This window comes from Diceros bicornis, chromosome 31 (genome assembly GCF_020826845.1).
Source record: "Diceros bicornis minor isolate mBicDic1 chromosome 31, mDicBic1.mat.cur, whole genome shotgun sequence".
Classification (NCBI taxonomy): Eukaryota; Metazoa; Chordata; class Mammalia; order Perissodactyla; family Rhinocerotidae; genus Diceros; species Diceros bicornis.
In genome coordinates, this window is record NC_080770.1 from 15,848,422 (window position 1) to 15,873,546 (window position 25,125).

A 25,125-nucleotide genomic window follows, 5' to 3' on the forward strand; every position below is an offset into this window, starting at 1 on the left:
TTTTGTTGTCTCTATTCATCATTGTGCGTATGCATTTCTACAAAATTGGGCTTCTATTCTAAATAGGAGTTTGCACGTTGCTTTTATCCTCTATAGTTATGACGATAAATATTGTCCTTTATTACTAAATATTAATTTATTTTTTTTAATTTTTTGTTTATTGCAGTAACATTGGTTTATAACATTGTAAAAATTTCAGGTGTACATCATTATACTTCTATTTCTGCATAGATTACATCATGTTCACCACCAAAATACTAATTACAACCCATCACCACACACATGTACCGAATTATCCCTTTCGCCCTCCTCCCTCCCCCCTTCCCCTCTGGTAACCACCAATCCAATCTCTGTCCCTATGTGTTTGTTTATTGTGGTTATTATCTACTACTTAATGAAGGAAATCATACGGTATTTGACCTTCTCCCTCTGACTTATTTCACTTTGCATTATACCCTCAATGTCCATGAAATTTAAATATGATTTCAAGTATGCTGTATTTATACATCTGATACTGAAAGCTAGATTTTAATAACTTTTCACTTTATAAATATAAGAAATTATAAATCATATATTTTCAGCTTTGCTTGATTCTGTTAATTTTTTGAGGTCATGATTTTAGAATAAGAATTATTGAATCAAAGAATAGAAACTTTTCTAGGCCTTTGGTATACTTAGCTATATGACATTCAGAAGGGTTATACCAATTTCTTAGATCAGTTTTCATATCCACTGTCAGACACTCTCACTCTCTTCCTGGAGTGGCTAAGTAGGGTCAGGTTTATCGGCTGGATCCAGACCCATGCCTGAGAGGTTGTACCCTCCTCCAGTCATTCTGGGAGAGAGAATTCCCGTTAAGAACTGTTTCTGGAGCCCTCTGGACCTCATTGTTCCTCAAGACATAAATGAGAAGGTTTAGCAATGTGGTGTCAGCTGTGAACACCGGAGAGAGAAGCTGATTCTACTTGAGGATTTATCTGTGGTTGGGGCACAGGTGCAGGAAGATGTTATAGCCATCCAGCAGTAGGTGAGAACAGGGGTGCCCCCTGTTGAGTGGATCTACGAGCAGCAGCCATTATGGAAGCAGGAAGAGGTGAGGAAGGAGGAACAGCAGAGCCTTACTGAAAGCCACCAGCAAAGACGGCTCATGCAGGCAGTGCTGGCAGCAACCAGAGACAGTTTTCAATACTCTAGTATGACCGACACATAGTAGGTGCTTAGTCAATGAATGCTAATTCCTGGCCACTCCCTGACATAGCAGAATGAAAGAAAATGAAGGTGATCAGTTGGGATATATGGAATGAGGGAAATTGATGCACTAAATAAGCTATTGTTTGCCATATATTGAAATCTAAAACAATAATAAAATATATTTCTTTGAGTAAAATATATGTCTTTATGAATAGTCCTTTTTTAAGGCACTTTTCACAGACTAAATTAATATTACTGTCTCCTCAGAAAGCAGGATTTCTAAAGATAGCAACCTTTATTCTCAGGGTGTATGGGGTGTTCCTAGTAGAGCAATTGCCCTGAGTGTGACCACGGTGAGCTGTGGTCTTTAAAGTAGAGCTAGGACACTAGAGTCCTGCATTGGAAGTTTTGTCCAAGTTTCAAATCTGATTCAAAGCACTTGAAGAAAATGAGTGCAGATTGTGGACATGGGGCAAATATGGCGAAAGAGAAATATCAACTGCAAAGTGTGATAAAGTATTATAATTCTGCATTTGTCATTTAGAGTTTATTATTATGGCAAATGACAGACACCCACCTCAGGCCCCCTAAGCCTTCAACTGGTGTCAGATGCTGCTTTATGAATGATAGCATTCCTCAGAGCAGCTTTGACATCCTTGTTGCCCAGAGTAGAGATCAGGGGGTTAAGTAAGGGGATGACAAAGGTGTAGACCAGAGCGATTTGGCGGTCCTCATCCTCTGAGGTGCTGGACCGGGGACGCGGGTAGACGAGGCTGCAATAGCCATACTTCAGCAAGACCACGGTGAGGTGGGAGGAGCCGGTGTACAGAGCCCGGCGGCGGCCCTCAGCAGAACGGATGCGCAGGTGACGAACACATAGGAGACACAGATAAGCAGAAAGGAGACAGTCAGCACCAGGATGCCCATGACGTAGAGGACGGCCTGGTGCACGCGGATGTCAGCACAGGCCAACCGCAAGACTGGAGGCACATCACAGAGGAAGTGGTTGATTTCGCGGTCGTGCCCGCAAAAGGGCAGGGTGAGGATTAAGGAGGTGAGCTGCAGGGAGAGGAAGAGGGCCAGGCCCAGGGTGCTGGCCAGCATCTGGACGCACAGCTTCTGGGTCATGACGAGGGTGTAGTGCAGTGGGTGGCAGATGGCCACGTAGCGATCATATGCCATGACTGCCAAGAGGAAACAGTCCGTGCTGCCAAGGGTGACCAAAAAGAACATTTGGGCTCCACAACCAGGCAATGGAATGGGCTTCTGGGCCCCCAAAATGTTAGAAAGCATCAATGGCACCACAACTGAAGTGTAGCAAACTTCCAGGAAAGACAGATTGGAGAGGAAGAAGTACATTGGGGTGCAGAGGAAGCTGTGTGTGCACACCACCCAGATGGTGGCTGTGTTGCTGCAAAGCATCATCAAGTAGAGGAGGAGGAAGAGGAGGACCTGGAATTCAGGCACAGCTGTGAACACATGGAACACAAACTCAGTGGGGCCGGATTGGTTGAGGGCAGGGCTCCCAGCAAACATGTCTCCTGCAAAAGAAGAACAGAAAAGTGCTGAATATCCATTTGCTGTGTTGCTTTATTGCCTGAAGAAAAGCATGGGTTTTAAATTTGATTTTTTATCTGGAATTGCCTGTTTAATATCCAATTTCTAGTCTCAGTGCTTGGAATGAATTCACAATAGAGGGTATGGTATATTTATCTGTGGAAATCTTCATGAATAGGAGAGAGACTCATCTGCAGAAGTTTCTGCTGACAAACACATGTAGATGTTCCCAGAGAAATGTGTTTTTTTACTCTGGTATTTTAAATCTGCTTGACATGGGCTAATTCTTTGCTTGTATTTAATTAAACTAAAGAGTTGCACAGTTGTAGATATATTCAAAATGAGATAAATGGATGTGTTGTTCACTTCTTGGGTGAACATTCTTCTTGAAATATAACATACATACAGAGATGTTCACAAATCCTAAGTGTACAGCTTTATTTATTTTTTACACGGTAAATACACCAGTGTAACCACTACCAAGATTTAAGAAATAGAACAATTCCAGTAACCTACAAGCATCCTTCATGTCTTCCCTCAGTCTTTTTCCCTTTTTGACACTTATCACTGCAAATTAGATTAACTATGCTCCAATTTATATATGTAATAATAAAGTATGTACTTTATTGTAACTGGCTTCAACATTATGTCTGCAAAGTTTCGTCTTGCTGTTTTGTGTAGCAAGACTTTGTTCTTTCCATTGTTTTGTAGTATCCCATTTTATGACTATCCTGTAATTTATTCATAAGTTATTCACTTTTCATCCAGTTTAGAGTCCATTTAAAACTAGGCACTTTTTATTTCAATCCTTTCTGATATATACTCTTTATATATTTTGTCTCACTTAAATATTTTTTGTCTAAATTTCCAACCATGAACCTAAACTTTAGGGCTTTGACAGATTCAAATGAAAAGAACCTGTAAGGGAGTCAAATAACAACGAAAGTGTAGCTGCCTGAGATGAGAAAAGACAATAAGGAACCTAAAAGTACAAGAGCAGAATTGAAATAGGCATTGGAATAATCAGGTGAATAAGAAAGAGTTTTATAAGCATCCAGGAAGGGAAAAAGACCTATAAATTAAGCACTTCTACAGATGGACTACTACTTTATTTTCAATACAAAAACCCAACACACAATACAGCAATGACTCCAGAGTTTTAAGAAAAACAAATTCTTGTGAAAGAATTCTGTACCCAGGCTTTAGTGATTTATGTTTACAAGCAACATAAAGACTTTTTCATATTTACAAGGGCTTGGGAAATATGTCATTCTAAATACAATTAAAACAATTCCTCAACAAAAACTCTCGGTTACTGGGTGCTTAATCAGAATGTATGTTCAAGATTGGGAAAGTTGTAATGTAAAAACTTGATTTGAAAAATCAAATAGTAAAATATGCATTTAACACTAAATAGATAATGCAAATATTATTAAAAGCAAAAAAATCCAAAAATAATTCTTGAAAACATACATAATATAAAATGCGAAAATTAAAATATGCATATTTAAAACACCAAATTATGTCATTGGAAAATTGATAGAGAAGGATGGGAGAAATGAAACTATACTAATTTCCTCAATCTATGTAAGGAAGGATCCAGGAAATATTTCATGTAGATGTGACTAATTAGAGAAATATCTATTCAAATGTCTATTCTGAATAATCATCATCAGTAGAATAAAACTCAGCATATCCATCCAAACGATGTGATTTAAAAGAGTAAATTACTACAGAGAGCAAAATGTTGAAAACAGAGGAAAATGCAAGCATATAAGATAAAATAACAACATAAGCTGAGAAAATTAAATATTTCATTTCTGAAAATAAGTTTAAATGAGGTTTATGTTCTATTAAAGATGGAGTCTCACATTTACACAAGAAAACATCCAACCAAGTGTACGCATGGTGATGTAGAAAGGCTGGCATCACTTTTGTTTAGCATTGTGTTCTATGATGTAGCCCATGCAATAAGACAAGAAAAGGATGAGGAAGATTTGACTGTCTAATTTAAAACGTAACAGAACCAATTGAAAAATTAAGACCAATAAGATATTCACTATGGTGGTTAGTTCAAAAGAAATGTAGTAGAGGATCTATTAACTAATTTTCATTTAATTGATGTGTCCTATTAACCAATGCTCTTCATTCCCTCTGTTCAATATACTAAACATGCTCATGATACACTGAACACAAGAGACCTAATGTCTGAGCATATGTACACCCAGAAGTTGAGTTGTATGCCTTTAAGTCAGTTGGATTTCGCCAAATCTGCTTATACTATTTGTATTCATTTTTGTAATTATGTAATTTTATTAAATGTTACAAAATCTAATAAGATGTCATTGTGAATGTAGAAGTATTTAATGAAAATTAATAGTTGAGTGTTTGAGAAATACTTGATAATTATGAGTTGCTAAAAATTTCTGTGGAATAAGATATGAGCCAGATCACTATAAACGACTAAGAGGAAAAATGGTAAAACTTTGAGCAATTTTAGATTCTTATTTGACATGAGTCTAATGTTCACTCTGTGATATAAAAGCTAAAAGTGGAGTTAATATATGAGGTATGAAAAGAAAAGTTTTGACTTCAGGCAACACAAACTCAAGTAAAGCTCTTGGCCTTATATCAAAAGATTGATGAATACATATCCATTTTTATGTTTTAATTTAAAGTAAAATGAATAAATAAGTGAGTAGTTCATGATTTCAATCACAGTGCTTTCTTTTTTTTTAATCAGGGATACTAATTTGAATGCCCTTCCCTCAAATAACAACCAAAATGAATGAATGATAAATAACATGCCGGTGAATAAACTTAATAAGGAACGAATAGGAACTCTTTGAAAAAACTACTAAGCTTTGTACATATGTGCCTCAATGGAAAATCTGAATATTTTAGTGTTAATTGACACTGAAATAATGTGTGGATTTCATGCAGTTCCTATAAAAATCCCTAGAAGAATAAACAGGTGAAAAGACAAGAGACTGTTAGAAAAAGAAAAAGAAAAAAATAAAAGAGTGCCACAATGGAGCAAACTTGCATCACAAGACATTAAAATATGTCATAAATATTATATGTTATAAAATATAGTATATATTACATCATAAATCAACATAGTGCGCTAGAGATCCAGCACACTAGAACAGAGTCATTAATAATAAATTGTTCTATAGCACTTGTTGTGTCAGACATTATGCTACGCACTTTACATTTATTAATTCATTTCATAACAGCCCTGTAAAAAGGGGCTCTTATACCTGTTTTACAGATGAGAAAATTGAGACACAGAGAGGTTAAGTAACTTGCCCATGATCACACAGCTAGCAAGCGTTAAGATGGGAATTTAAATATAGGCTGCCTCCAGAGTCCCTTGTCTTAGTCACTGTATTATATTGTCTCTGTCTACTATGTGCATCAGTTTCATTATCTGTAAAATGAAACTGAAAAAATATGTATCTATTTCCCCAGTTGTTGAGAGACTCAAATTATTCTGTGAAATTGCTTAGAACAGTCCAGAGACAGAGTACAAATTCAATGCATATTAACTATTCTCACTATTTCAAATCAATTAGAAAGAATCAATTTCCTAATATGGTGTGAGTACAATGGGCTAACAATTTTTTTTTTTTTTTTTTTTTTGTGAGGAGATCAGCCCTGAGCTAACATCCGCCAATCCTCCTCTTTTTTTTGCTGAGGAAGACGGCCCTGGGCTAACATCGGTGCCCATCTTCCTCCACTTTATATGGGACGCCGCCACAGCATGGCTTACCAAGCAGTGCGTCGGTGCGCGCCCGGGATCCGAACCAGCGAACCCCGGGCCGCCGCAGCGGAGCGCGCGCACTCAACCGCTTGCGCCACCGGGCCGGCCCCTGGGCTAACAATTTTTAAAATTAACTCCATAATGTATTATACATCAAAATTTATTTCTGACAGACTTAATATTCAAATATTTTAAAAAGTAAAAGAAAACTAGAAGATAGTATAGATGAACATTTTTCAGATCTCAGACTACAACCAAATGACTGACAACCAAACGAGTGGAGTCCATAAAAATATTGATATTTTGACAATGAAAATTTAAAAGTTCTAGGTGTCAAAAACAAATAAGCAGACTGAATAGAAAATGAAATTTTACAATCCAGCAAAAAATAAACCCATCATTAGAAAAACAGGCAATTCAAAAAAGAAATACGCAAAGGCAAACAAATATATAAAAATTCAATCTCATTAGTATTCAGATAAATATAAAATTAAACAAAATTGGATACTGTTTCTGTTTACAAACTTATAGTAATGGGAAAAAAGATAACACCTGGTATTGTCAAAGTTCCAAGGAGAGACATATTCCCAAATACTGCTCCTGGGAGGATAAAGTGCTATAAAAATATGTGGAGTGCATTTTGGTAATATGTAATGAAGACTTGAAGAAATGCAAACACTTCGATTCACCAATATTGTTTTAAGGAATTTATTCTCATAAACTAAGCATGAGTATGTGCATAAAATTGTTGACAGGAATGTTCATCAGTTTTCAATATCATGGTGAAAAATTGTATCAACCTAAAGATCAATAATAAGAAAATGCTTAAATTAATCGTGGTCTAGCCATGTGAAGGAACATGAAATCATTTAAAAATGATGTTGCAGAAAAATATTTAATAAGATTAGGAAGGCTCAATAAAAAACAGATTGTAAAAAAGTATTATCTCATAATTACTTTTAAAAAATAATTATGTCTATTCATAAAAAATAAAAGAACAGGGGCGAGCCCGGTGGCTTAGCAGTTAAGTGCGCGCGCTCCGCTACTGGTGGCCCGGGTTCGGATCCCGGGCGCGCAACAACGCACCGCTTCTCTGGCCATGCTGAGGCCGCGTCCCACTTACAGCAACTAGAAGGATGTGCAACGATGACGTACAACTATCTACTGGGGCTTTGGGGGAAAAAAAAAGGAGGAGGATTGGCAATAGATGTTAGCTCAGAGCCAGTCTTTCTCAGCAAAAAGAGGAGGATTAGCACGGATGTTAGCTCAGGGCTGATCTCCCTCACAAAAAAAAAATAATAAAAAAATAAAAGAACATACCTCAAAATGTTAACGATGTGTATTACCAGGTTGGTGGGATTGCGGTTCTTTGTGTTTATGGCTTATGTTTTTCTGTATTTAACAATTCTAAAATGAACAAACACAATTTTGCAATCATAAAATAAATTAAAAATTTTCCTTTACCTTTGGTATTTCAACATAATGTGGAGAAGGAAGAATGGTAAAGTGTCAATCACTTGGATTATTGTAGTCAATCAGATCTGGGTTTGAAACCTGGTTCACTTATTTTCTTTTTTTTTTTTTCAATTTTATTTATTTATTTATTTATTTCCCCCATAAGCCCCAGTAGATAGTTGTATGTCATAGTTGCACATCCTTCTAGTTGCCGTATGTGGGACGCGGCCTCAGCATGGCCGGAGAAGCGGTGCCTCGGTGTGCGCCTGGGATCTCAACCCGGGCCGCCAGTGGCAGAACACGTGCACTTAACCGCTACGCCATGGGGCTGGCCCCCCTTATTTTCTAATTTAATTTTTACATTGATTATGTTATTTGATGACACTCAATTCCATAATGTGTGATTGCAGGTGTGAATATGGAGACTTATAGGGAATTTATGAAGATTAAATGTTTCAAATATAACATAATGTGCCTGGCACACTACAGGTGTTCAATGAACATAACTGCCCTCCCCTCTCTTATCTCATGAAGCCGAGTTTCCTTGAATATTTACCTGTCAGTTCTTATCTTTTCCAGAATGGATGGTGAGGCTGCTCTATAGCTGTATCCTCCCTGGTCTTGCAGTTGCTCTGCTAAACCTTGAATAATGATGAGAGTAAAAGAGAAAAGAAAGAAGAATAAAAGGAAATGGAAGAGAGGTTTCAGTAAAATAATTGTAATTATGTGTCATCAAAACCAAATAAGATGACCTTGACTCAGGAAAACATTTACAAATGATTCTGTGTCATCAAAACATGAACATTAAATGAGCAGCATTGTACCTAAGTGGGAATAGCCAAGATTTGGTGCAAAACATAATTAGTCTATGGATAAAGGGAGACATGGAGTATTGGAGCCTGACGTCTGCCAGGACAAGTCATGATGGAGCGATTTCAAGGAAATAACTAACGCATATATCCAAGGTGAGGTTATAGCCTATTGAAAAACCAAACACATTAGCATTTGTCCTTACAAATTAGGGTTTTCCCTTCCAATGGTCACTTTCAAAGGTTTTTCACTTACTCTAATGGTGTTTCTTTCAAACCGTTTTCGGAGATCAAAAGTTGAAGATCTCCAGTTGTCACATATGTTCACACTTGGAGGATACACTTGCTTTTTTTCTTAGAAAACATTTGAGGTACTGTGAGATGAAATACAGTCAATAAACTAGGTGGTCACATTTTGCACTACAGAGTTTGATAAAATAGGAGTTGGTAGAGGTTTATGCACTGCTATGTTCATTGCAGCATTACTCACAATAGCCAAGACATGGAAGCAACCCAAGTGCCCAACAACTGGTGAATGGATAAAGATGGAGTATATACATACAATGGAATACTATTCAGCCATAAAAAAAAAGATGAAACCATCACTTTTGCAACAGCATTGATGGATCTTGATGGTATTATGTTAAGTGAAATAAGCCAGACAGACAAAGACAAACACCACATGATTTCACTCTTATGTGGAAGATAAAGACATGGACATAGAGAACAGATTAGTAATTACCAGAAGGCAAGGGGATCGGGGGGAGGGCAAATGGAGTAAAGGGGCACACGTAAAAGGTGACAGATGAAAATTAGACTATTGGTGGTGAGCACGACGCAGTATATACAGAAACTGATAAATAATAGTGTACACCTGAAATATCACAATTTCATAAATTATTATGACCTCAATAAAATAAACTTTAAAAAGACAGGAGTTGGTAAGGCTAATACTGTTCTGCAGTAGAAACATATGTGTTTTTTCTGCTTTTTATGAAATATGAGAATAAATATTATAATTGCTATTAGTTTCATTATTCAAGATGTGTGGTACAATCTTTGTGAAAATTTCCGTCACAATCAAGTTTTCAACTCTAAGTAATTGATTCTGTCATTCAGATTCAATTCTTTTGCCTACTGACTTTGAAGTAATCTGTCCATTTGCGCAAATGGAATATTTGACCGTTTCAACAATTTCATCTGGCTAATGCTTAAGAGTTTGATTGCATCTAAAAAAATTCTTAACAGACGTCTTCTCTGTGCCAGCTCTTTATTGCATGTCCAAAAGAGCTCTGTGAAAATAAATTTTTCTCTTCTGAGTCTTTATCATCCTATATTACGACTTGAGGCATTCAAAATTTCATTTCTTTATCATCTAACAGTCCACACAAAGCCATAAGCTGCATTTATTATTCTCAGTCTTCTACTACTCTCCCCAAAACCGTTCTCAGAGAACCTCCCAGCCCTGTTATCATCACTACCCACAGAATTTACTTGATTTCTGGGCACCCATACTGCTTCCTGAGGAAGCTGATGCTTAAAACACTCAACTCCTGGCAATGCCAGTTTGATAAACATTACATTCAGGGCTATATTTAAGCTCCACGAGAGCAAGAATGCCTGTCTTGTTCACCAGTATATCCCTCTCACAATTGATGTGATTTGAACTTAATTGAATTATTTTGTAGTTAAATTTCATATCCTTTAAACTTCCTTTCAAAGCCAGTATTCAGTGGCTTATTCTACAGCCCAATTATGTTTCAATTCCTTTAACCCCACATAGATTGGGGCTTTCTCAGTCTAATGGTCATTTTGTTTATATTTTTCTGCTCCCTGCAGTAAAGGAGGGCTAGGATGGGATGGGCTCAGTTGATAAATGAATGGTGGGAAGCATACCAATTAAACTATTGATGTGCTTGTTGAACCAATAAGTTTGATAATGTTGGGAAACTCATCTAGGTAGCAATTATTCCTCAGTGGCTGATGAAGCAGTATTTCAAGGTGTAATGTATGCATACTGCGAATTCACAAACACTGAGTATTTAGAACCAGAAAACTTTTTAAAATGTCAGGGAGCCATGAAACCATAGACAGCCCAGTTATAGTTCAAATATATATTCATTTATAAAATATATATGAAGTTGAATCTCTATATCTGGGAACTGCAAGGGAACTTAAGAGGCATCTAGTTCTATCCTCTCATAACCTACATGCAAAAACTGTGGTCCACCAAGATTGAGCCTTGTTCAAAGGCGTATGGCTAGTTAGGAGCATACCTGAGGCCAGAATCCACATTCTGTTTGATAAATTAAATAGAATGGAGTGTAGTCTACGTACAGCCTTTAGCATATCTCACTTTTCATCTACATCAAAGGCTATGTAACTTTAGTTAAGAGAGTGCAAACATCCAGGCAGAGAGGATACTTAGTATGAGCCTTGCAGTGCTCTTGAAAAACATGCCCACACTGAGTCTGGTGTTACGCACACAGGTAAGGGAAGCAACATCTTTTGTAGAAATATTTGAGAACTCTTTAAAACATCTCCTGCCCCAAACTATTTCCCCTAATGGTAACCACTGTGGCATTTCCAAGTTAATTACGCCTTTAGGAGACATTTGATCTCCAAACAAGGGTATGAGTTCTGGATCTGCCATTTACTTGTTTTAGATCCATGGGCAGTTACTTTTAACCTCTGTGAATCACAGATATTTAACTGCAAAGGGTATACTATAGTCACCTTACAGAGTTATTGTGAGAATTAACAGTAATATGCATTAAATGCTCTGTCTGACTTCTACTGTTATTTTTTTTTCCCCATTCTCCATGTTGCACTTTCCACCCTGGCTGTACTGAACCACTTTCATTTCCTTTCCATGGTCTCTCTTGCTCTGGGGACTTTACATCATCTATTCCAACTGCCTTGGACACTCTTCACCTCCACACTTCCTAGCTATGTCTTACTCCTCCTTCAGAGCTCAGTTTAGGTCTCATCTCCCGCAGAAAGCTTTCCCTGATTCTCATCTTTCCCCAATTCTAGTGATAGGTGCCCCTTCTATGAAGCTCCAAAAAGCCTTCTTCTCACCTCAACTATAAGGCCACTGTGTCTTATCAATAACTCAAAACATTTATGAGTATCTTCTATGAAGTCTAAGTCTTGGACTCATCTATGTGGAGATATATAAGAAAATTATAAGACAGTTTGCCAACTTCAGCCTCATAAGGGAACACGACACATAAGAAAAACATTTAATCATCCTCTGAGGAAATAGTTCCTAAATTGTGCTCCTTGAAACAGAACAGAATTCCTCAGGACACTCCAGAAATAAAAGTTTTTATGGTCAAATGAGAAAACATTTACATTTTTTCTCAAGATTCACAATGCATATTAGCACAATAAAGTTCTGTGTGGTCGTGTTGTAAACCAAACAGCTTAATTTTACCTTAAAAAAATGTCCAACTCTATTTCACCATAGAATACTTTTTTTTCACACAACACTATTAAATGCTGATGACTTAATGATGCTACTCGAAAAAAATGAGGTCCATGCCATACTCTCTAGGATACTTCTATGAGAAAATATTGAAAGAAAAGGCAAAAGACCCGAGTTTCATCTTAGCTTTACACTTATTACGTATATGATGCTGGGTAATTCAACCATTTATCAGAGTTCCATTTTCTGTATCTGTAAACGTGGATAGAAGTACCTACTCTGATAACTCATTCATTTTCCACAATTCAATACTGATGTATATAAATATTCTTCCCCAATTGTAAAGCATTATAGATATTTGCATTTTATTATTATTTTTAAAAATAAAATTAAAATCAAATCAATTAAAGAAACTAAGTCTCTTGAGGTGCTTCCTTACCACTTTGAAATTTGCTTCAGTCCATCAGCCCCCTAAGGATATTCACTAAAGAGCAGGTTAACTTTTTTGTTGAGATGCTGAGTTCCTGCCAGAGAGGATAGAGGAGCTCTTCCAGAGAGCTCATTCACCCTACTTATCCTCTTCTTACAGCATAAAATGGAATGAGGATCCGTGAACTTCATGTTGTGCAGTATCTCCCAAAGAGGACAAGTAGACAACAAATGATACCTTTATAACATTCAGATGAGATTGGATAAGTGTCTTTCGCATGCCAAAATTCTGGAGAAGAAACACCTCTTAGAAATTTCTGATCAGGGTGGAGCAGGGTGAGAAGGACATCCTTTGGAACGATGATACTTGGAATAACCCTAAATCAAGTCCTGAATGAGAAGACCTGTCTCCTCCTTAATGATAGAAAATAGATTCTGATACATCCACGTAGAGTCCAGTCTTGACTGATTTAGTCAAGCAATTTAGTGTCCTTTACAAAACCTTTTTAAAATTAATGGGTCCCCACTGAGGAGGAATTTTCCCCATGGTTCCCTTTAAACTGAAGCCAACTAGAGAAAATATTTGAGAAAAATTTCCCAAGTTAATCAACTATGCAAGATGAATAGGCAACTTTTCTGCCTGGTCACTGTAACAATTATTATCTGGGAATTCCAAGTGGGTATATTCATTCCTTTCGTATACCCAGCAGGGAACTTACTGGTGTTGTGTTCCAGACAATCTCCCAGAGAGCATTGTTGAAGGCACAGATTACCCGTTGACCAATCTGTACATTGTTGAAGGCACACATTCGTTTCAGCTTGAGTTTACGGAACATGTGTAACACACTAACCCAACACTAGTCTAGGCATCTGAAGATCAGAGGTCTATTTATGGCTCTGCCATGTGGTAACTGTTGACCTCAGGCAAGTAGTGAAGGTCTTATATGAACTTGCTCATCTGTGATATGAGATGTTGAATTAAATGTACTCCATGTGTCTTTCCAGCTCTAAAATTATATGAACAATGTCTTTTTCTTGATAAGCAAAAATTTTATGAAGACTTTTTCCATAATCATTCCTTCTAATCTTTGGTTTTGTTTTTCCTTATCCTACTTATTACTGTTTCTTGATCAATTTTTCCCTCTGCCCATACTTTCCTAGTCCTTAAAGATATATATTGATAATTGTAGCTGTATTCCTAACTCTTAGCTTAACCATGTTTTTATTTGTTTCTTCCTTTCCACCTCCCTCCAGACCTCATGTACTTAAAATCACGTACTTTCTCCTCATTGCTGCCATTAATTTGGAGCTACATTTAGCCTTTTTGTCTCAAGTCCGTTATCAATAACAAATCTTTATTCAATATGTAACAAATATTTAATGAATTCCTACTATGAGAGAGGTCCTATTTCCAATCTTAGGATACTTCAGGGTACAAAATAGACAACAATTTTGCCCTCACAGAGGTTATATTCTTGGAGGGGGAAAGACAGATAACAAGCAATAAGTGAGGATAAGAACATTTAATAATATGTAACAGAGGTGAAAGCTACAGAGAAAAGGCAGAACAGAGTAAGAGCACTGAGGAGTGAGTGTGAGAGAGAGATGTGACAGATATGATAGGAGCAGAGGGCTACTTTGTGTTCTGGGAAAGCCTCTCTGAGGCAATACAGTGTGACTTCAGAGATGACAGGCCAGCCAGGAGAAGGAAAGGGAAAGTGTTTTAGGGCAGAGTAAAGAATGGGTGAAAAGGTCTTTTCTGAAGCCAAAATAAGCATATCAAATTCATCCATAAAGTTCCAAAATATCTGAAATTCAGGTGAGTGAAGACAGCTTGCCTTTTAGATTCACGGCAATGGTAAGTTAAAAGAGTCTGTGCTCGATCTTATAATTGAACATGTGGTTAAGTGCGTACGGAGGTTATACACAGACTTATTTTCCTTTCTTCCTCCAATGCAGAGATATTTATTTGTTCAGGTGACCTCATTCTTACAAACATATTTTACACTCTTGCAATGAGAGCATAGAGTATTTCCGTCTCATAATAGGTCGTAAATGTTTTTCTTCTTAAATTTAGTGTTTACAGTTATACATTTTGTGACTACTTAATATGAATAGTATTGATGTTCCACAATTTATTAAGCTATTCCGTAGTATTGGACATTCATTTAGGATGTTTTTTTTATTTTTTACTACCTTAGATAAATATATAGCTAACTTAGATTGTTTGATTCAGTTAGTCATCCAATACAATGCTTTTAAACATGTACTCTTTCTTCTTGTCCCAGTTTAATTTACTTAGATATTTTTGTATAATTTAGAAGGTAATTAAAAGGTATGGTACACAAAAATTATCAAGAGGATAGATCTCGTGTTGTGTTCTTTTTTTGTGTGTGTGTGAGGAAGATCAGCCCTGAGCTAACATCTATGCTAATCCTCCTCTTTTTGCTGAGGAAGACCGGCTCTGAGCTAACATCCATTGCCAATCCTCCTCCTTCTTTTCCCCCCAAAGCCCCAGTAGATAGTTGTATGTCATAGTTGCACATCCTTCTAGTTGCTGTATGTGGGACGCGGCCTTGCACATCCTTCTAGTTACTGTATGTGGGACGCGGCCTCAGCATGGCTGGAGAAGCAGTGTGTCAGTGTGCGCCCGGGATCCAAACCCGGGCCGCCAGTAGCAGAGCACGCGCACTTTACCGCTAAGCCACAGGGCCGGCCCTAAGTGTTCTTATCACCAGAAATTTTTTCTGAAAAGTGCAGCAAGAGTATTTTTAAAATATAAATGAAAGTCTTTTTATCACTGAGGTAACATTGGTTTATAACATTACAAATTGCAAGTGTACATCATTATATTTCAATTTCTGTGTGGACTACATCACGTGCACCACCCAAACTAATTACCACACATCATCATACACGTGTGCCCTCTATCCCCTTCTCCCTCGTCCCTCCTCCCTTCCCCTCTGGTAACCACCAATCTAATCTCGTATCTATGTGTTTGGTTGTTGTTGTTATTTTTGTCTTCTACTCATGAGTGAAATTGTATAGTATTTGTTTTTCTCCATCTGACTTATTTTGCTTAGCATAATACCCTCAAGGTCCATCCATGTTGTTGCAAATGGCAAGATTTCATCTTTTTTATGGCTGAGCAGTATTCCATTGTGTATATATACCACATCTTCTTTACCCATTCATCCATCAGTGGGCATTTGGGTTGTTTCTGAGTCTTGGTTATTGTTTTTTGTTTTTAACTTTTTGTTTATTGCAGTAACATTGGTTTATAACATTGTATAAATTTCAGATGTACATCATTATACTTCTTTTTCTGCACGGATTGCTTCATGTTCTCATGTTCACCACCCAAATACTAATTACAACCCATCACCACACACATGTGCCGAATTATCCCTTTTGCCCTCCTCCCTCTCTCCTTCCCCTGTGGTAACCACCAATCCAATCTCTTTCTCTATGTGTTTGTTTGTTGTTCTTATTATCTACTACTTAATAAGTGAGATCATACGGTATTTGACCTTCTCCCTCTGACTTATTTCACTTTGCATAATACCCTCAATGTCCATCCATGTTGTCACAAATGGCTGGATATCATCATTCTTATGGCTGAGTAGTATTCCATTGTGTATATATACCACATCTTCTTTATCCATTCGTCCCTTAATGGGCACTTAGGTTGCTTCCAAGTCTTGGTTATTGTGAATAATGCTGCAATGAACGTAGGGGTGCAAATATCTTTATGCATTTTTGTTTTTGTGTTCTTTGGATAAATACCCAGAAGTAGAATAGCTGGATCATATGACAGGTTTGTTCTTAATTTTTTGAGGAATCTCCACACTGTTTTCCATAGTGGCTGCACTGGTTTGCATTCTCATCAGCAGTGTATGAGTGTGCTCTTTTCTCCACATCCTCTCCAACACTTGTTACTTCTTATCTTGTTAATTATAGCCATTCTGACGGAAGTGAGGTGATATCTCACTTCTGTTTTGATTTGCATTTCCCTAATAATTAGTGATGTTGAAGATGTTTTCATGTGCCTGTTGGCCATCTGTATATCTTCTTTGGGATAATGTCTGTTCAGATCCTTTTCTCATTTTTTAATTGGGTTGTTTGTTTTTGTTGTTGTTGAGTTGTATGAGTTCTTCATATATTTTTAGTATTAACTCCTTATCAGACAAATAGTTTGCAAATATCTTCTCCCAATTGTTAGGTTGTCTTTTTGGTTTGTTGATGGTTTCCTTTGCTGTGCAGAAGCTTCTCAGTTTGATGTAGTTACATTTGTTTATTTTTTCTTTTGTTTCCCTTGCCTGAGTAGACATGGTATTCGAAAAGATGTTGCTAAGACCAATGTCGAAGAGAGCACTACTTGCCTTTTCTAGAAATTTTATGGTTTCAGGTCTTACATTCATGTCTTTAATCCATTTTGAGTTAATTTTTGTGTATGGTGTAAGATGAAGGTCTACTTTCATTTTTTTGGATGTGGCTGTGAAGTTTTCCAAACACCATTTATTAAAGAGACTTTCCTTTCTCCATTGTGTGTTCTTGGCTCACTTATTGACAATTAGCTGTCCATAGATGTATAGGTTTTTTTTCTGGACTTTTGATTCTGTTCCATTGATCTCTGTCTGTTTTTGTGCCAGTACCATGCTATTTTGATTACTATAGCTTTGTGGTATATTTTGATGTCAGGGATTGTGATGCCTCCGGTTTTGTTCTTTTTTCTCAGGATTGCTTTGGCTATTTGGGGTTTTCTGTTGTTCCATATAAATTTGAAGATTCTTTGTGCTGTTTCTATGAAAAATGTCATTTGGACTTTGGTGGAGATTGGGTTGAATCTCTAGATTTCTTTAGGAAGTCTGGATTTTTTAACTATGTTAATTCTTCCAATCCATGTGCACAGGATATCTTTCCATCTCTTGTGTCTTCTTCAAAGTGTTTCAAAAATGTTTTATAGTTTTCAGTGTACTGGTCTTTCACCTCTTTGGTTAAATTTATTCCTACTTATCTTATTCTTTTTCTTGAGATTGTAAATGCGATTGTATTCTTAATTTCTATTTAAGCTATTTCATTCTTAGTGTATAGAAACATGATGAATTTTTGTATGTTGATTTTGTACCCTGCAACTTTACTATATTTGTTTATCTTTTCTCAAAGTTTTTTGGTGGATTCTTTAGGGTTTTCTACATATAAAATCATGTCATCTCAAATAGTGACTGTTTTATTTCTTCCTTTCCAATTTGGGTCTATTTTATTTCTTTTTCTTACTTGATTGCTCTGGCTAGGACTTCCAATACTACGTTAAATAAGAGTGGCGAAAGTGGGCATCTTTGTCTGATTCTTGTTCTTAAAGGGATAGCTTTCAGTTTTTCACTGCTGAGTATGATATTAGCTGTGGGTTTGCCATATATGGCTTTTATTATGTTGTAGTATTTTCCTTCTATACCCATTTTATTCAGAGTTTTTATCATAAATGGATACTGTATCTTGTCAAATGCTTTCTCTGCATCTATTGAGATGATCATATGATTTTTATTCTTCATTTTGATGAGTGGTGTACCACAATGATTCATTTGTACATGTTGAACCATCCGTGCATCCCTGGAATAAATTCCACTTGATCATGACATAAGATATGTTTAGTGTATTGTTGTATTCTATTTGCTACTATTTTATTGAGGGTTTTTGCATCTATGTTCATCAGAGATTTTGGCCTGTAATTTTCTTTTTTTTTTGGTGAGGAAAGTTAGCCCTGAGCTAACATCTGTTGCCAATCCTCCTATTTTTTGCTGAGGAAGGTTGGGCCTGGGCCTACATCCATACCCATATTCCCCTACTTTATATGTGGGATTCCTGCCACAGCATGGCTTGATAAGCGGTGTGTAGGTCCACTCCCAAGACCCAAACCCACGAACCCCAGGCCGCCAAAGCGGAGTGCACAAACTTAACCACTATGCCACCAGGCCGGCCCCTGTAATTTTCTTTTTTTGTGTTGTCCTTGTCTGGTTTTGGTATCAGGGTTACATTGGCCTCGTAGAATGAGTTAGGAAGCTTCCCATCCTCTTCAAATTTTTGGAAGAGTTTGAGAAATATAAACATTAAATCGTCTTTGAATGTGTGGTAGAATTCACCGGGGAAACCCTCTGGTCCTGGACTTTTGTTTTTTGAGAGGTTTTTCATTACTGTTCCAATCTCCTTTCTGGTGATTGGTCTATTCAAATTCTCTATTTCTTCTTGATTCAGTTTTGGAAGGTTTTATGATTCTAAGAATTTATCCATTTCTTCTAAATTATCCAATTTGTTGGTGTATAGCTTTTTGTAGTATTCTCTTATAATCTTTCGTATTTCTGAGGTGTCCGTTGTAATTTTTCCTCATTCATTTCTGATTTTATTTATTTGAGCCTTCTCTCTTTTTTCTTGGTGAGTCTCACTGAAGATTTGTCAATTGTGCTTATCTTTCCAAAGAACTAGCTCTTAGTTTCATTGATATTTTTCCTTTTTTTTATTCTATTTCATTTATTTCTGCTCTGACTTTATTATTTCCTTTGTTCCTTCTATTAATTTTGAATTTTGTTCTTCTTTTTCTAGTTCCTTTAGATGCACTCTTAGATTATTTGATATTTTTCTTGTTTATTGATGTAGGCCCGTATTGCTATAAACTTGCCTCTTAGTACTGCTTTTGCTGTATCCCATAAATTTTGGCATGTTGTATTTTCATTTTCATTTGTCTCCAGGTATTTTTTTATTTCTTCTTTGATTTCTCCTTTGACTCAATAGTTGTCCAGTAGAATTTTCTTTAATCTCCACATATATGTCACTTTTCCAGCTTTCTTCTTGTAGTTGATTTCTAGTTTCATACCATTGTGGTCAGAAAAGATGCTTGGTATTATTTTAATCTCCTTAAATTTATTGCGACTAGTTTTGTGGCTTAATATGTACTGTATCCTGGAGAATGTTCCAAGTGCATTCAAAAATAATGTGTATTCTGAAGTTTTTGGATGGAATGTTCTGTATATATCTGCTAAGCCCATCTGGTCTAATGTGTCATTTAAGGCCAACATTTCTATGTTGACCTTCTTTTCAGATGATCAATCCATTGATGTAAGTAAGTGAAGTGTTAAAGTCCCTTACAATTATTGTATTATTATTATTATTATTGTGTAATTATTAATTATTGTATTACTGTCAATTTCTCCTTTTATGTCTGTTAATAACTGCCATATGTATTTAGGTGCTCCTACGTTGGGTGCATAGATATTTACAAGTCTTACATCCTCTTGTTGGGTTGTTTCCTTTATCATTATGTAGTGACCTTCTTTGTCTCTTGTTACAGTTTTTGTTTTAAAGTCTGTTTTGTCTGATATAAGTATTGCTACTCCAGCTTTTTTTTTCATTTCCACTTGGATGGAGTATCTTTTTCCATCCCTTCACTTTCAGTTTGTGAATGTCGTTGGCTCTGAAGTGTCTCTCTTGTATGCAGTATATATATGGGTCTTGTGTTTTTAACCATTCAGCCACCCTACAGCTTTTGATTGGAGCATTTGTTCCATTGACATTTAAAGTTGCTAGTAATAAGTATACTTATTGTCATTTTGTTCTTTTTTCCAGGTGGTTTAATTGTTCTTTTCTTCTTCTCTTGTTCTCTTCCTTTGTAATTTGATGTGTTTTTTTAGTGTTATGTTTGGGTTACTTTGTCCTAATTTTTTGTGTATTTATTATTCATTATATTTTGTGTATATTAATTTATTACATGTATATCTTATTTATTGGGTTTCTGGTTTGTGATTACCATGAGGTTCATATATAATAACATATGTAAATAGAAATTTATATTAAGTTGGTCTCTTAAGTTTGACCTCTTTCTAAAAGCCCTACACTTTTACTCTCCTCCCCCTATTTTATGTTTTTGGTATCATATTTAACCTCTTTTGTGTGTGTGTGTGTGTGTGTGTGTGTGTGTGTGTGTGTGTGTGTGTATCCCTTAACCTCTTAACATGGAGATAGATATTTTTAGTACTTTTGTCTTTTATTTATTTATTTATTTTGTGAGGGAGATCAGCCCTGAGCTAACATCCATGCTAATCCTCCTCTTTTTGCTGAGGAAGACCAGCTCTGAGCTAACATCTATTGCCAATCCTCCTCGTTTTTTTTTCCCCAAAGCCCCAGTAGATTGTTGTATGTCATAGTTGCACATCCTTCTAGTTGCTGTATGTGGGACGTGGCCTCAGCATGGCCAGAGAAGCGGTGCAACAGTGCGCGCCTGGGATCTGAACCCGGGCCGCCAGTAGCGGAGCGTGTGCACTTAACCACTAAGCCATGGGGCCAGCCCAGTACTTTTGTCTTTTAATCTACATATCAGCTTTATAGGTGGTTGATATGCTACTTTTACTCTATATTTGTCTTTACCAGTCATTTTTTTCTTTGATAATTTTCTTTTCCTATTTGTGGTCTTTTCTTTTCCACTTAAATAAGTCCCATTAACATTTCTTGTAAGGCCAGTTGATTGGTGATAAACTCCTTTAGTTTTTGCTTCTCTGGAAAACTTTTTATCTCTCCTTCCCTTCTGAATGATAACCTTGCCAGGTAGAGTATTCTTGGTTGTAGTTTTTTCCTTTCAGCACTTTGAATATATCATGCCATTCCCTTCTAGCCTATAAGGTTTCTGCTGAGAAGTCAGCTGATAGCCTTATGGGGTTTCTTTTGGACAAACTTGTATTTCTCTTGCAGCTGTTAAGATTCTCTCTTTATCTTTAATTCTTTACATTTTTATTATAATGTGTCTTGGTGTGGGCATCTTTGGGTTCATCTTGTTTGATGTTCTCTGTGTTTTCTGTACATGGATGTCTGTTTCCTTCCTTAGGTAAAGAAAGTTTTCAGCTATTATTTCTTTAAATAGATTCTCTGTCCCTTTGTCTCTCTCTTCTCCTTCTGGGACACCTATAATATGGAGGCTAGTAAGCTTGATGTTGTCCCAGAGGTCCCTTAGACTGTCCTCATTCTTTTTAATTCTTTTTTCTTTTGTCTGTTCAGCTTGGGTCGTTTCCTTTACTCTTTCATCCAGCTTGCTGAATCATTCTTCTGTGTCATCTACTCTGTTGTTGATTCCCTCTAGTGAATTTCTCATTTCCATTATTGTATTCTTCAGTTCTGATTGGTTCTTTTTGATATTTTCAAAATCTTTGTTGAAGTTCTCACTGTGTTCATCTATTATTCTCCCAAGATCACAGAGCATCCTTATGACTATTAGTTTGTACTCTTTTTCAGGTAGATTGTTTATCTCTGCTTCATTTAATTCTTTTTCTTAGGATTTGTCCCTTTTCCTTATTTGGAACATATTCCGTTGTCTCCTCACTTTGTCTACCTCTTTGTGCTTGTATCTATGTATTGGGTAGATCAGCTACATCTCCCAATCTGAGGGATGTGGCCTTATGTAAGAGATGCTTTATGAGGCCCAGAAATGTGTTTCCCTCTCATCATCCGTTCCAAATGTTCCAGGAGTGTCTCCTGTGTAGGCCACATGTGCCTTCCTGTTGTGGCAGGATTGCTTTTGCTGTGGGTACATGGGTAGGCTAGGCAGGCCCCCAGGACACCTGGTTGTAAGGCTCAGCTGTGAGTGGCTGGTATGACCACTTTAGTCACTTCATTGGGTGGCACAAGCCCCAGCACTGCTTGCCACAAGGTCTAATAGCACACACCTGCTGTTATTTTGCTATTAAGTGAGTCAGGCCCCCAGTGTGGCTGGTTGCTAGGATCATGGGCTCACAATTGCTGTAGGCCTCCAGCCTGTGAGGCGGTTGTCAGCTCTCTCAGGGGCACAGCTGGGTGGGGTTGGTCCCAGGCATAGCAGCACAAAATCTTTTCAGGCGTTGGAAAGTGGTACATATCCCTTGTGGCTGTTTAAGATGGCCAGTGGCACAAATCTGCTGCAGCTGACACACCCCAATGCCCATGGGCCCACACATCCAGCTAATGCAGTCTCACCACACATGCATGTCCTGCCCCACTGAGGCTGACCCAAACTCCCTGCTACAGAGGGCCCACACACCCTACCTATATGGAACCACAGGCTCCCTATAGGTTTGCTGGTGGGTGTGGTCAGTCCTTAGGGTGGGCTGCCTATCCTGGCTGAGCTGGATTAAATCAGTGCTCTAGCAGGTAGGGCAAACATCTGTGATAACAGACCAGGAAGAAATCCAATGGCATCTGTCAGCTTCTGTTTCAGCACGTCTGTACTAGGTCACAATAATGGCCACCACTAGTGTCTCAGTCCCTGGGAAGGAGGGCCCAGCCACCTCCTGTCTGTCTGATTTATATACATATATATATATATAAAGAGTATACATCAGAAATGTTTGGAATAAAAAGTGTTCATCTACTTTTATATAGACTCAAAACTGGAAGAAAAGTGAACTCATGAATAAATTATACTATAGCTATAAAATGGGATACTACAAAACAATGGAAAGAATGAAATCTTGCTACACAAAACAGCAGGAATAAGTTTTGCAGACATAATGTTGAAGCCAGTTACAATAAAGTACATACTTTATTATTACATATATAAATTGGAGCATACTTATACTAATCTGTGGTGATAAAGGTCAAAAGAGGGGAAAAGACTGAGAGAAAACATGAAGGATGCTTGGAGGTTACTGGAATTGATCTATTTCTTAATTTTGGTGGTGGTTATACTGGTGTATTTACCGTGTAAAAAATAAATCAAGCTGTACGCTTAGGATTTGTGAACTTCTCTGTATATTTCAATAACGTTTACCCAAGAAGTGAACAACACATCCATTTATCTCACTTTGAATATATATACCACTGTACGACTTTTTATTTTAATTAAATGCAAGCAAAGAATTAGCCCTTGTCAAGTGGATTTAAAACACCAGAGTAAAAAACGACATTTCTCCAGGAATAGCTACATGTGTTTGTCACCAGAAACTTCTGCAGATGAGTATCTATCCTATTCATGAAGATTTCCACAGAAAAATATATCATACCCTCTATTGTGAATTCATTCCAAGCACTGAGATCAGAAACGGGATACTAAATAGGTAATTCCAAATCAAAAATCAACTTTAAAATCCCTGCTATTTCTTTAGGCAATAAAGTGACTCAGCAAAGGAAGGTACAAAACTTTCTGCTCTTGTTTTGCAGGAGACACATTTGCTGGGAGCCGTGTCCTCAACCAATCCGGCCCCACTGAGTTTGTGTTCTGTGTGTTCACAGCTGTCCCTGAATTCCAGGTTCCCCTCTTCCTCCTCTTCCTCCTCCTTTACTTGATGATCCTTTGCAACAACACAGCGATCATGTGGGTGGTGCGCGCTCACAGCTCCCTCCGCACCCCAATGTACTTCTTCCTCTCCAACTTGTCGTTTGTAGAGATCGTCTACACCACCGTTGTGGTGCTCTTGATGCTTTCTAACAATTTTGGGCGCCCTGAAGCCCATTCCGTTGGTGGGCTGTGGGGCCCAAATGTTCTTTTTGGTCACCCTTGGCAGCACGGACTGTTTCCTCTTGGCAGTCATGGCATATGATCGCTACGTGGCCATCTGCCACCCACTGCACTACACCCTCGTCATGACCCAGAAGCTGTGCGTCCAGATGGTGGCCAGCGCCCTGGGCCTGGCCCTCTTCCTCTCCCTGCAGCTCACATCCGTAATCCTCACCCTGCCCTTCTGCGGGCACCACAGCGAAATCAACCACTTCCTCTGTGATGTGCCTCCGGTGCTATGGCTGGCCTGCGCCGACATCTGCGTGCACCAGGCCGTCCTCTATGTCGTGGGTATCCTGGTGCTGACCGTCCCCTTCCTGCTTATCTGTGTCTCCTATATACGTATTCATCGCCTGCGCGATCCTGCACATCCGTTCTGCCGAGGGCCGCCGCTGTGCCTTCATAATGGCTGCTGCTCATAGATACACTCAACAAGTGGCGCCACTGTTCCTCCCACCTACTGCTGGATGGCTGTAACATCTTCCTGCACCTGTGCCCCAACCACAGATAAATCCTCAAGTAGAATCGGCTTCCCTCTCTGGTGATAACAGCTGACACCACACTGCTAAACCTTCTCATTTACGTCCTGAAGAACAATGAGGTGAAGAGGGCTCCGGAGACAGTTCTTAACAGGAATCATCTCTCCCGGAACGACTAGAGGAGGGTACAACCTCTCAGGCATGGGTCTGGAGCCAGCCCATAAACCTGAGCCTAGTTAGCATCTCCAGGAAGAAAGGGAGAGTGTCTGCCAGTGGATATGAAAACTGATCTAAGAAATTGGTATAACCCTTCTGAATGTCATATAGCTAAGTATACCAAAGGCCCAGAAAAGTTTCTATTCTTTGTTTCAATAATTCTTATTCTAAAACCATAACCTCAAAAAATTAACAGAGTCAAACAAAACTGAAAATATAAGATTATTTCTTATATGTATAAAATGAAAAGTTATTAAAATTAAGCTTCCAATACTGGATACATA

The 25,125-nt window shown here is 37.7% G+C and overlaps 1 protein-coding gene and 1 pseudogene across 1 annotated transcript; one reads left to right on the top strand and one right to left on the bottom strand.

The window, feature by feature from the left end:
- Positions 1 to 1,221: 1,221 nt before the first annotated feature.
- LOC131395338 (olfactory receptor 10Q1-like) lies at positions 1,222 to 2,727 on the bottom strand. Its single transcript, XM_058527253.1, is given in 2 exon segments — positions 1,222 to 2,058; positions 2,061 to 2,727. Coding segments are annotated over 2 exon segments (939 nt in total). The 3' UTR covers positions 1,222 to 1,786.
- Positions 2,726 to 24,804, top strand: LOC131395339 (olfactory receptor 10Q1-like; annotated as a pseudogene).
- The last annotated feature ends 321 nt before the right edge of the window (positions 24,805 to 25,125 follow it).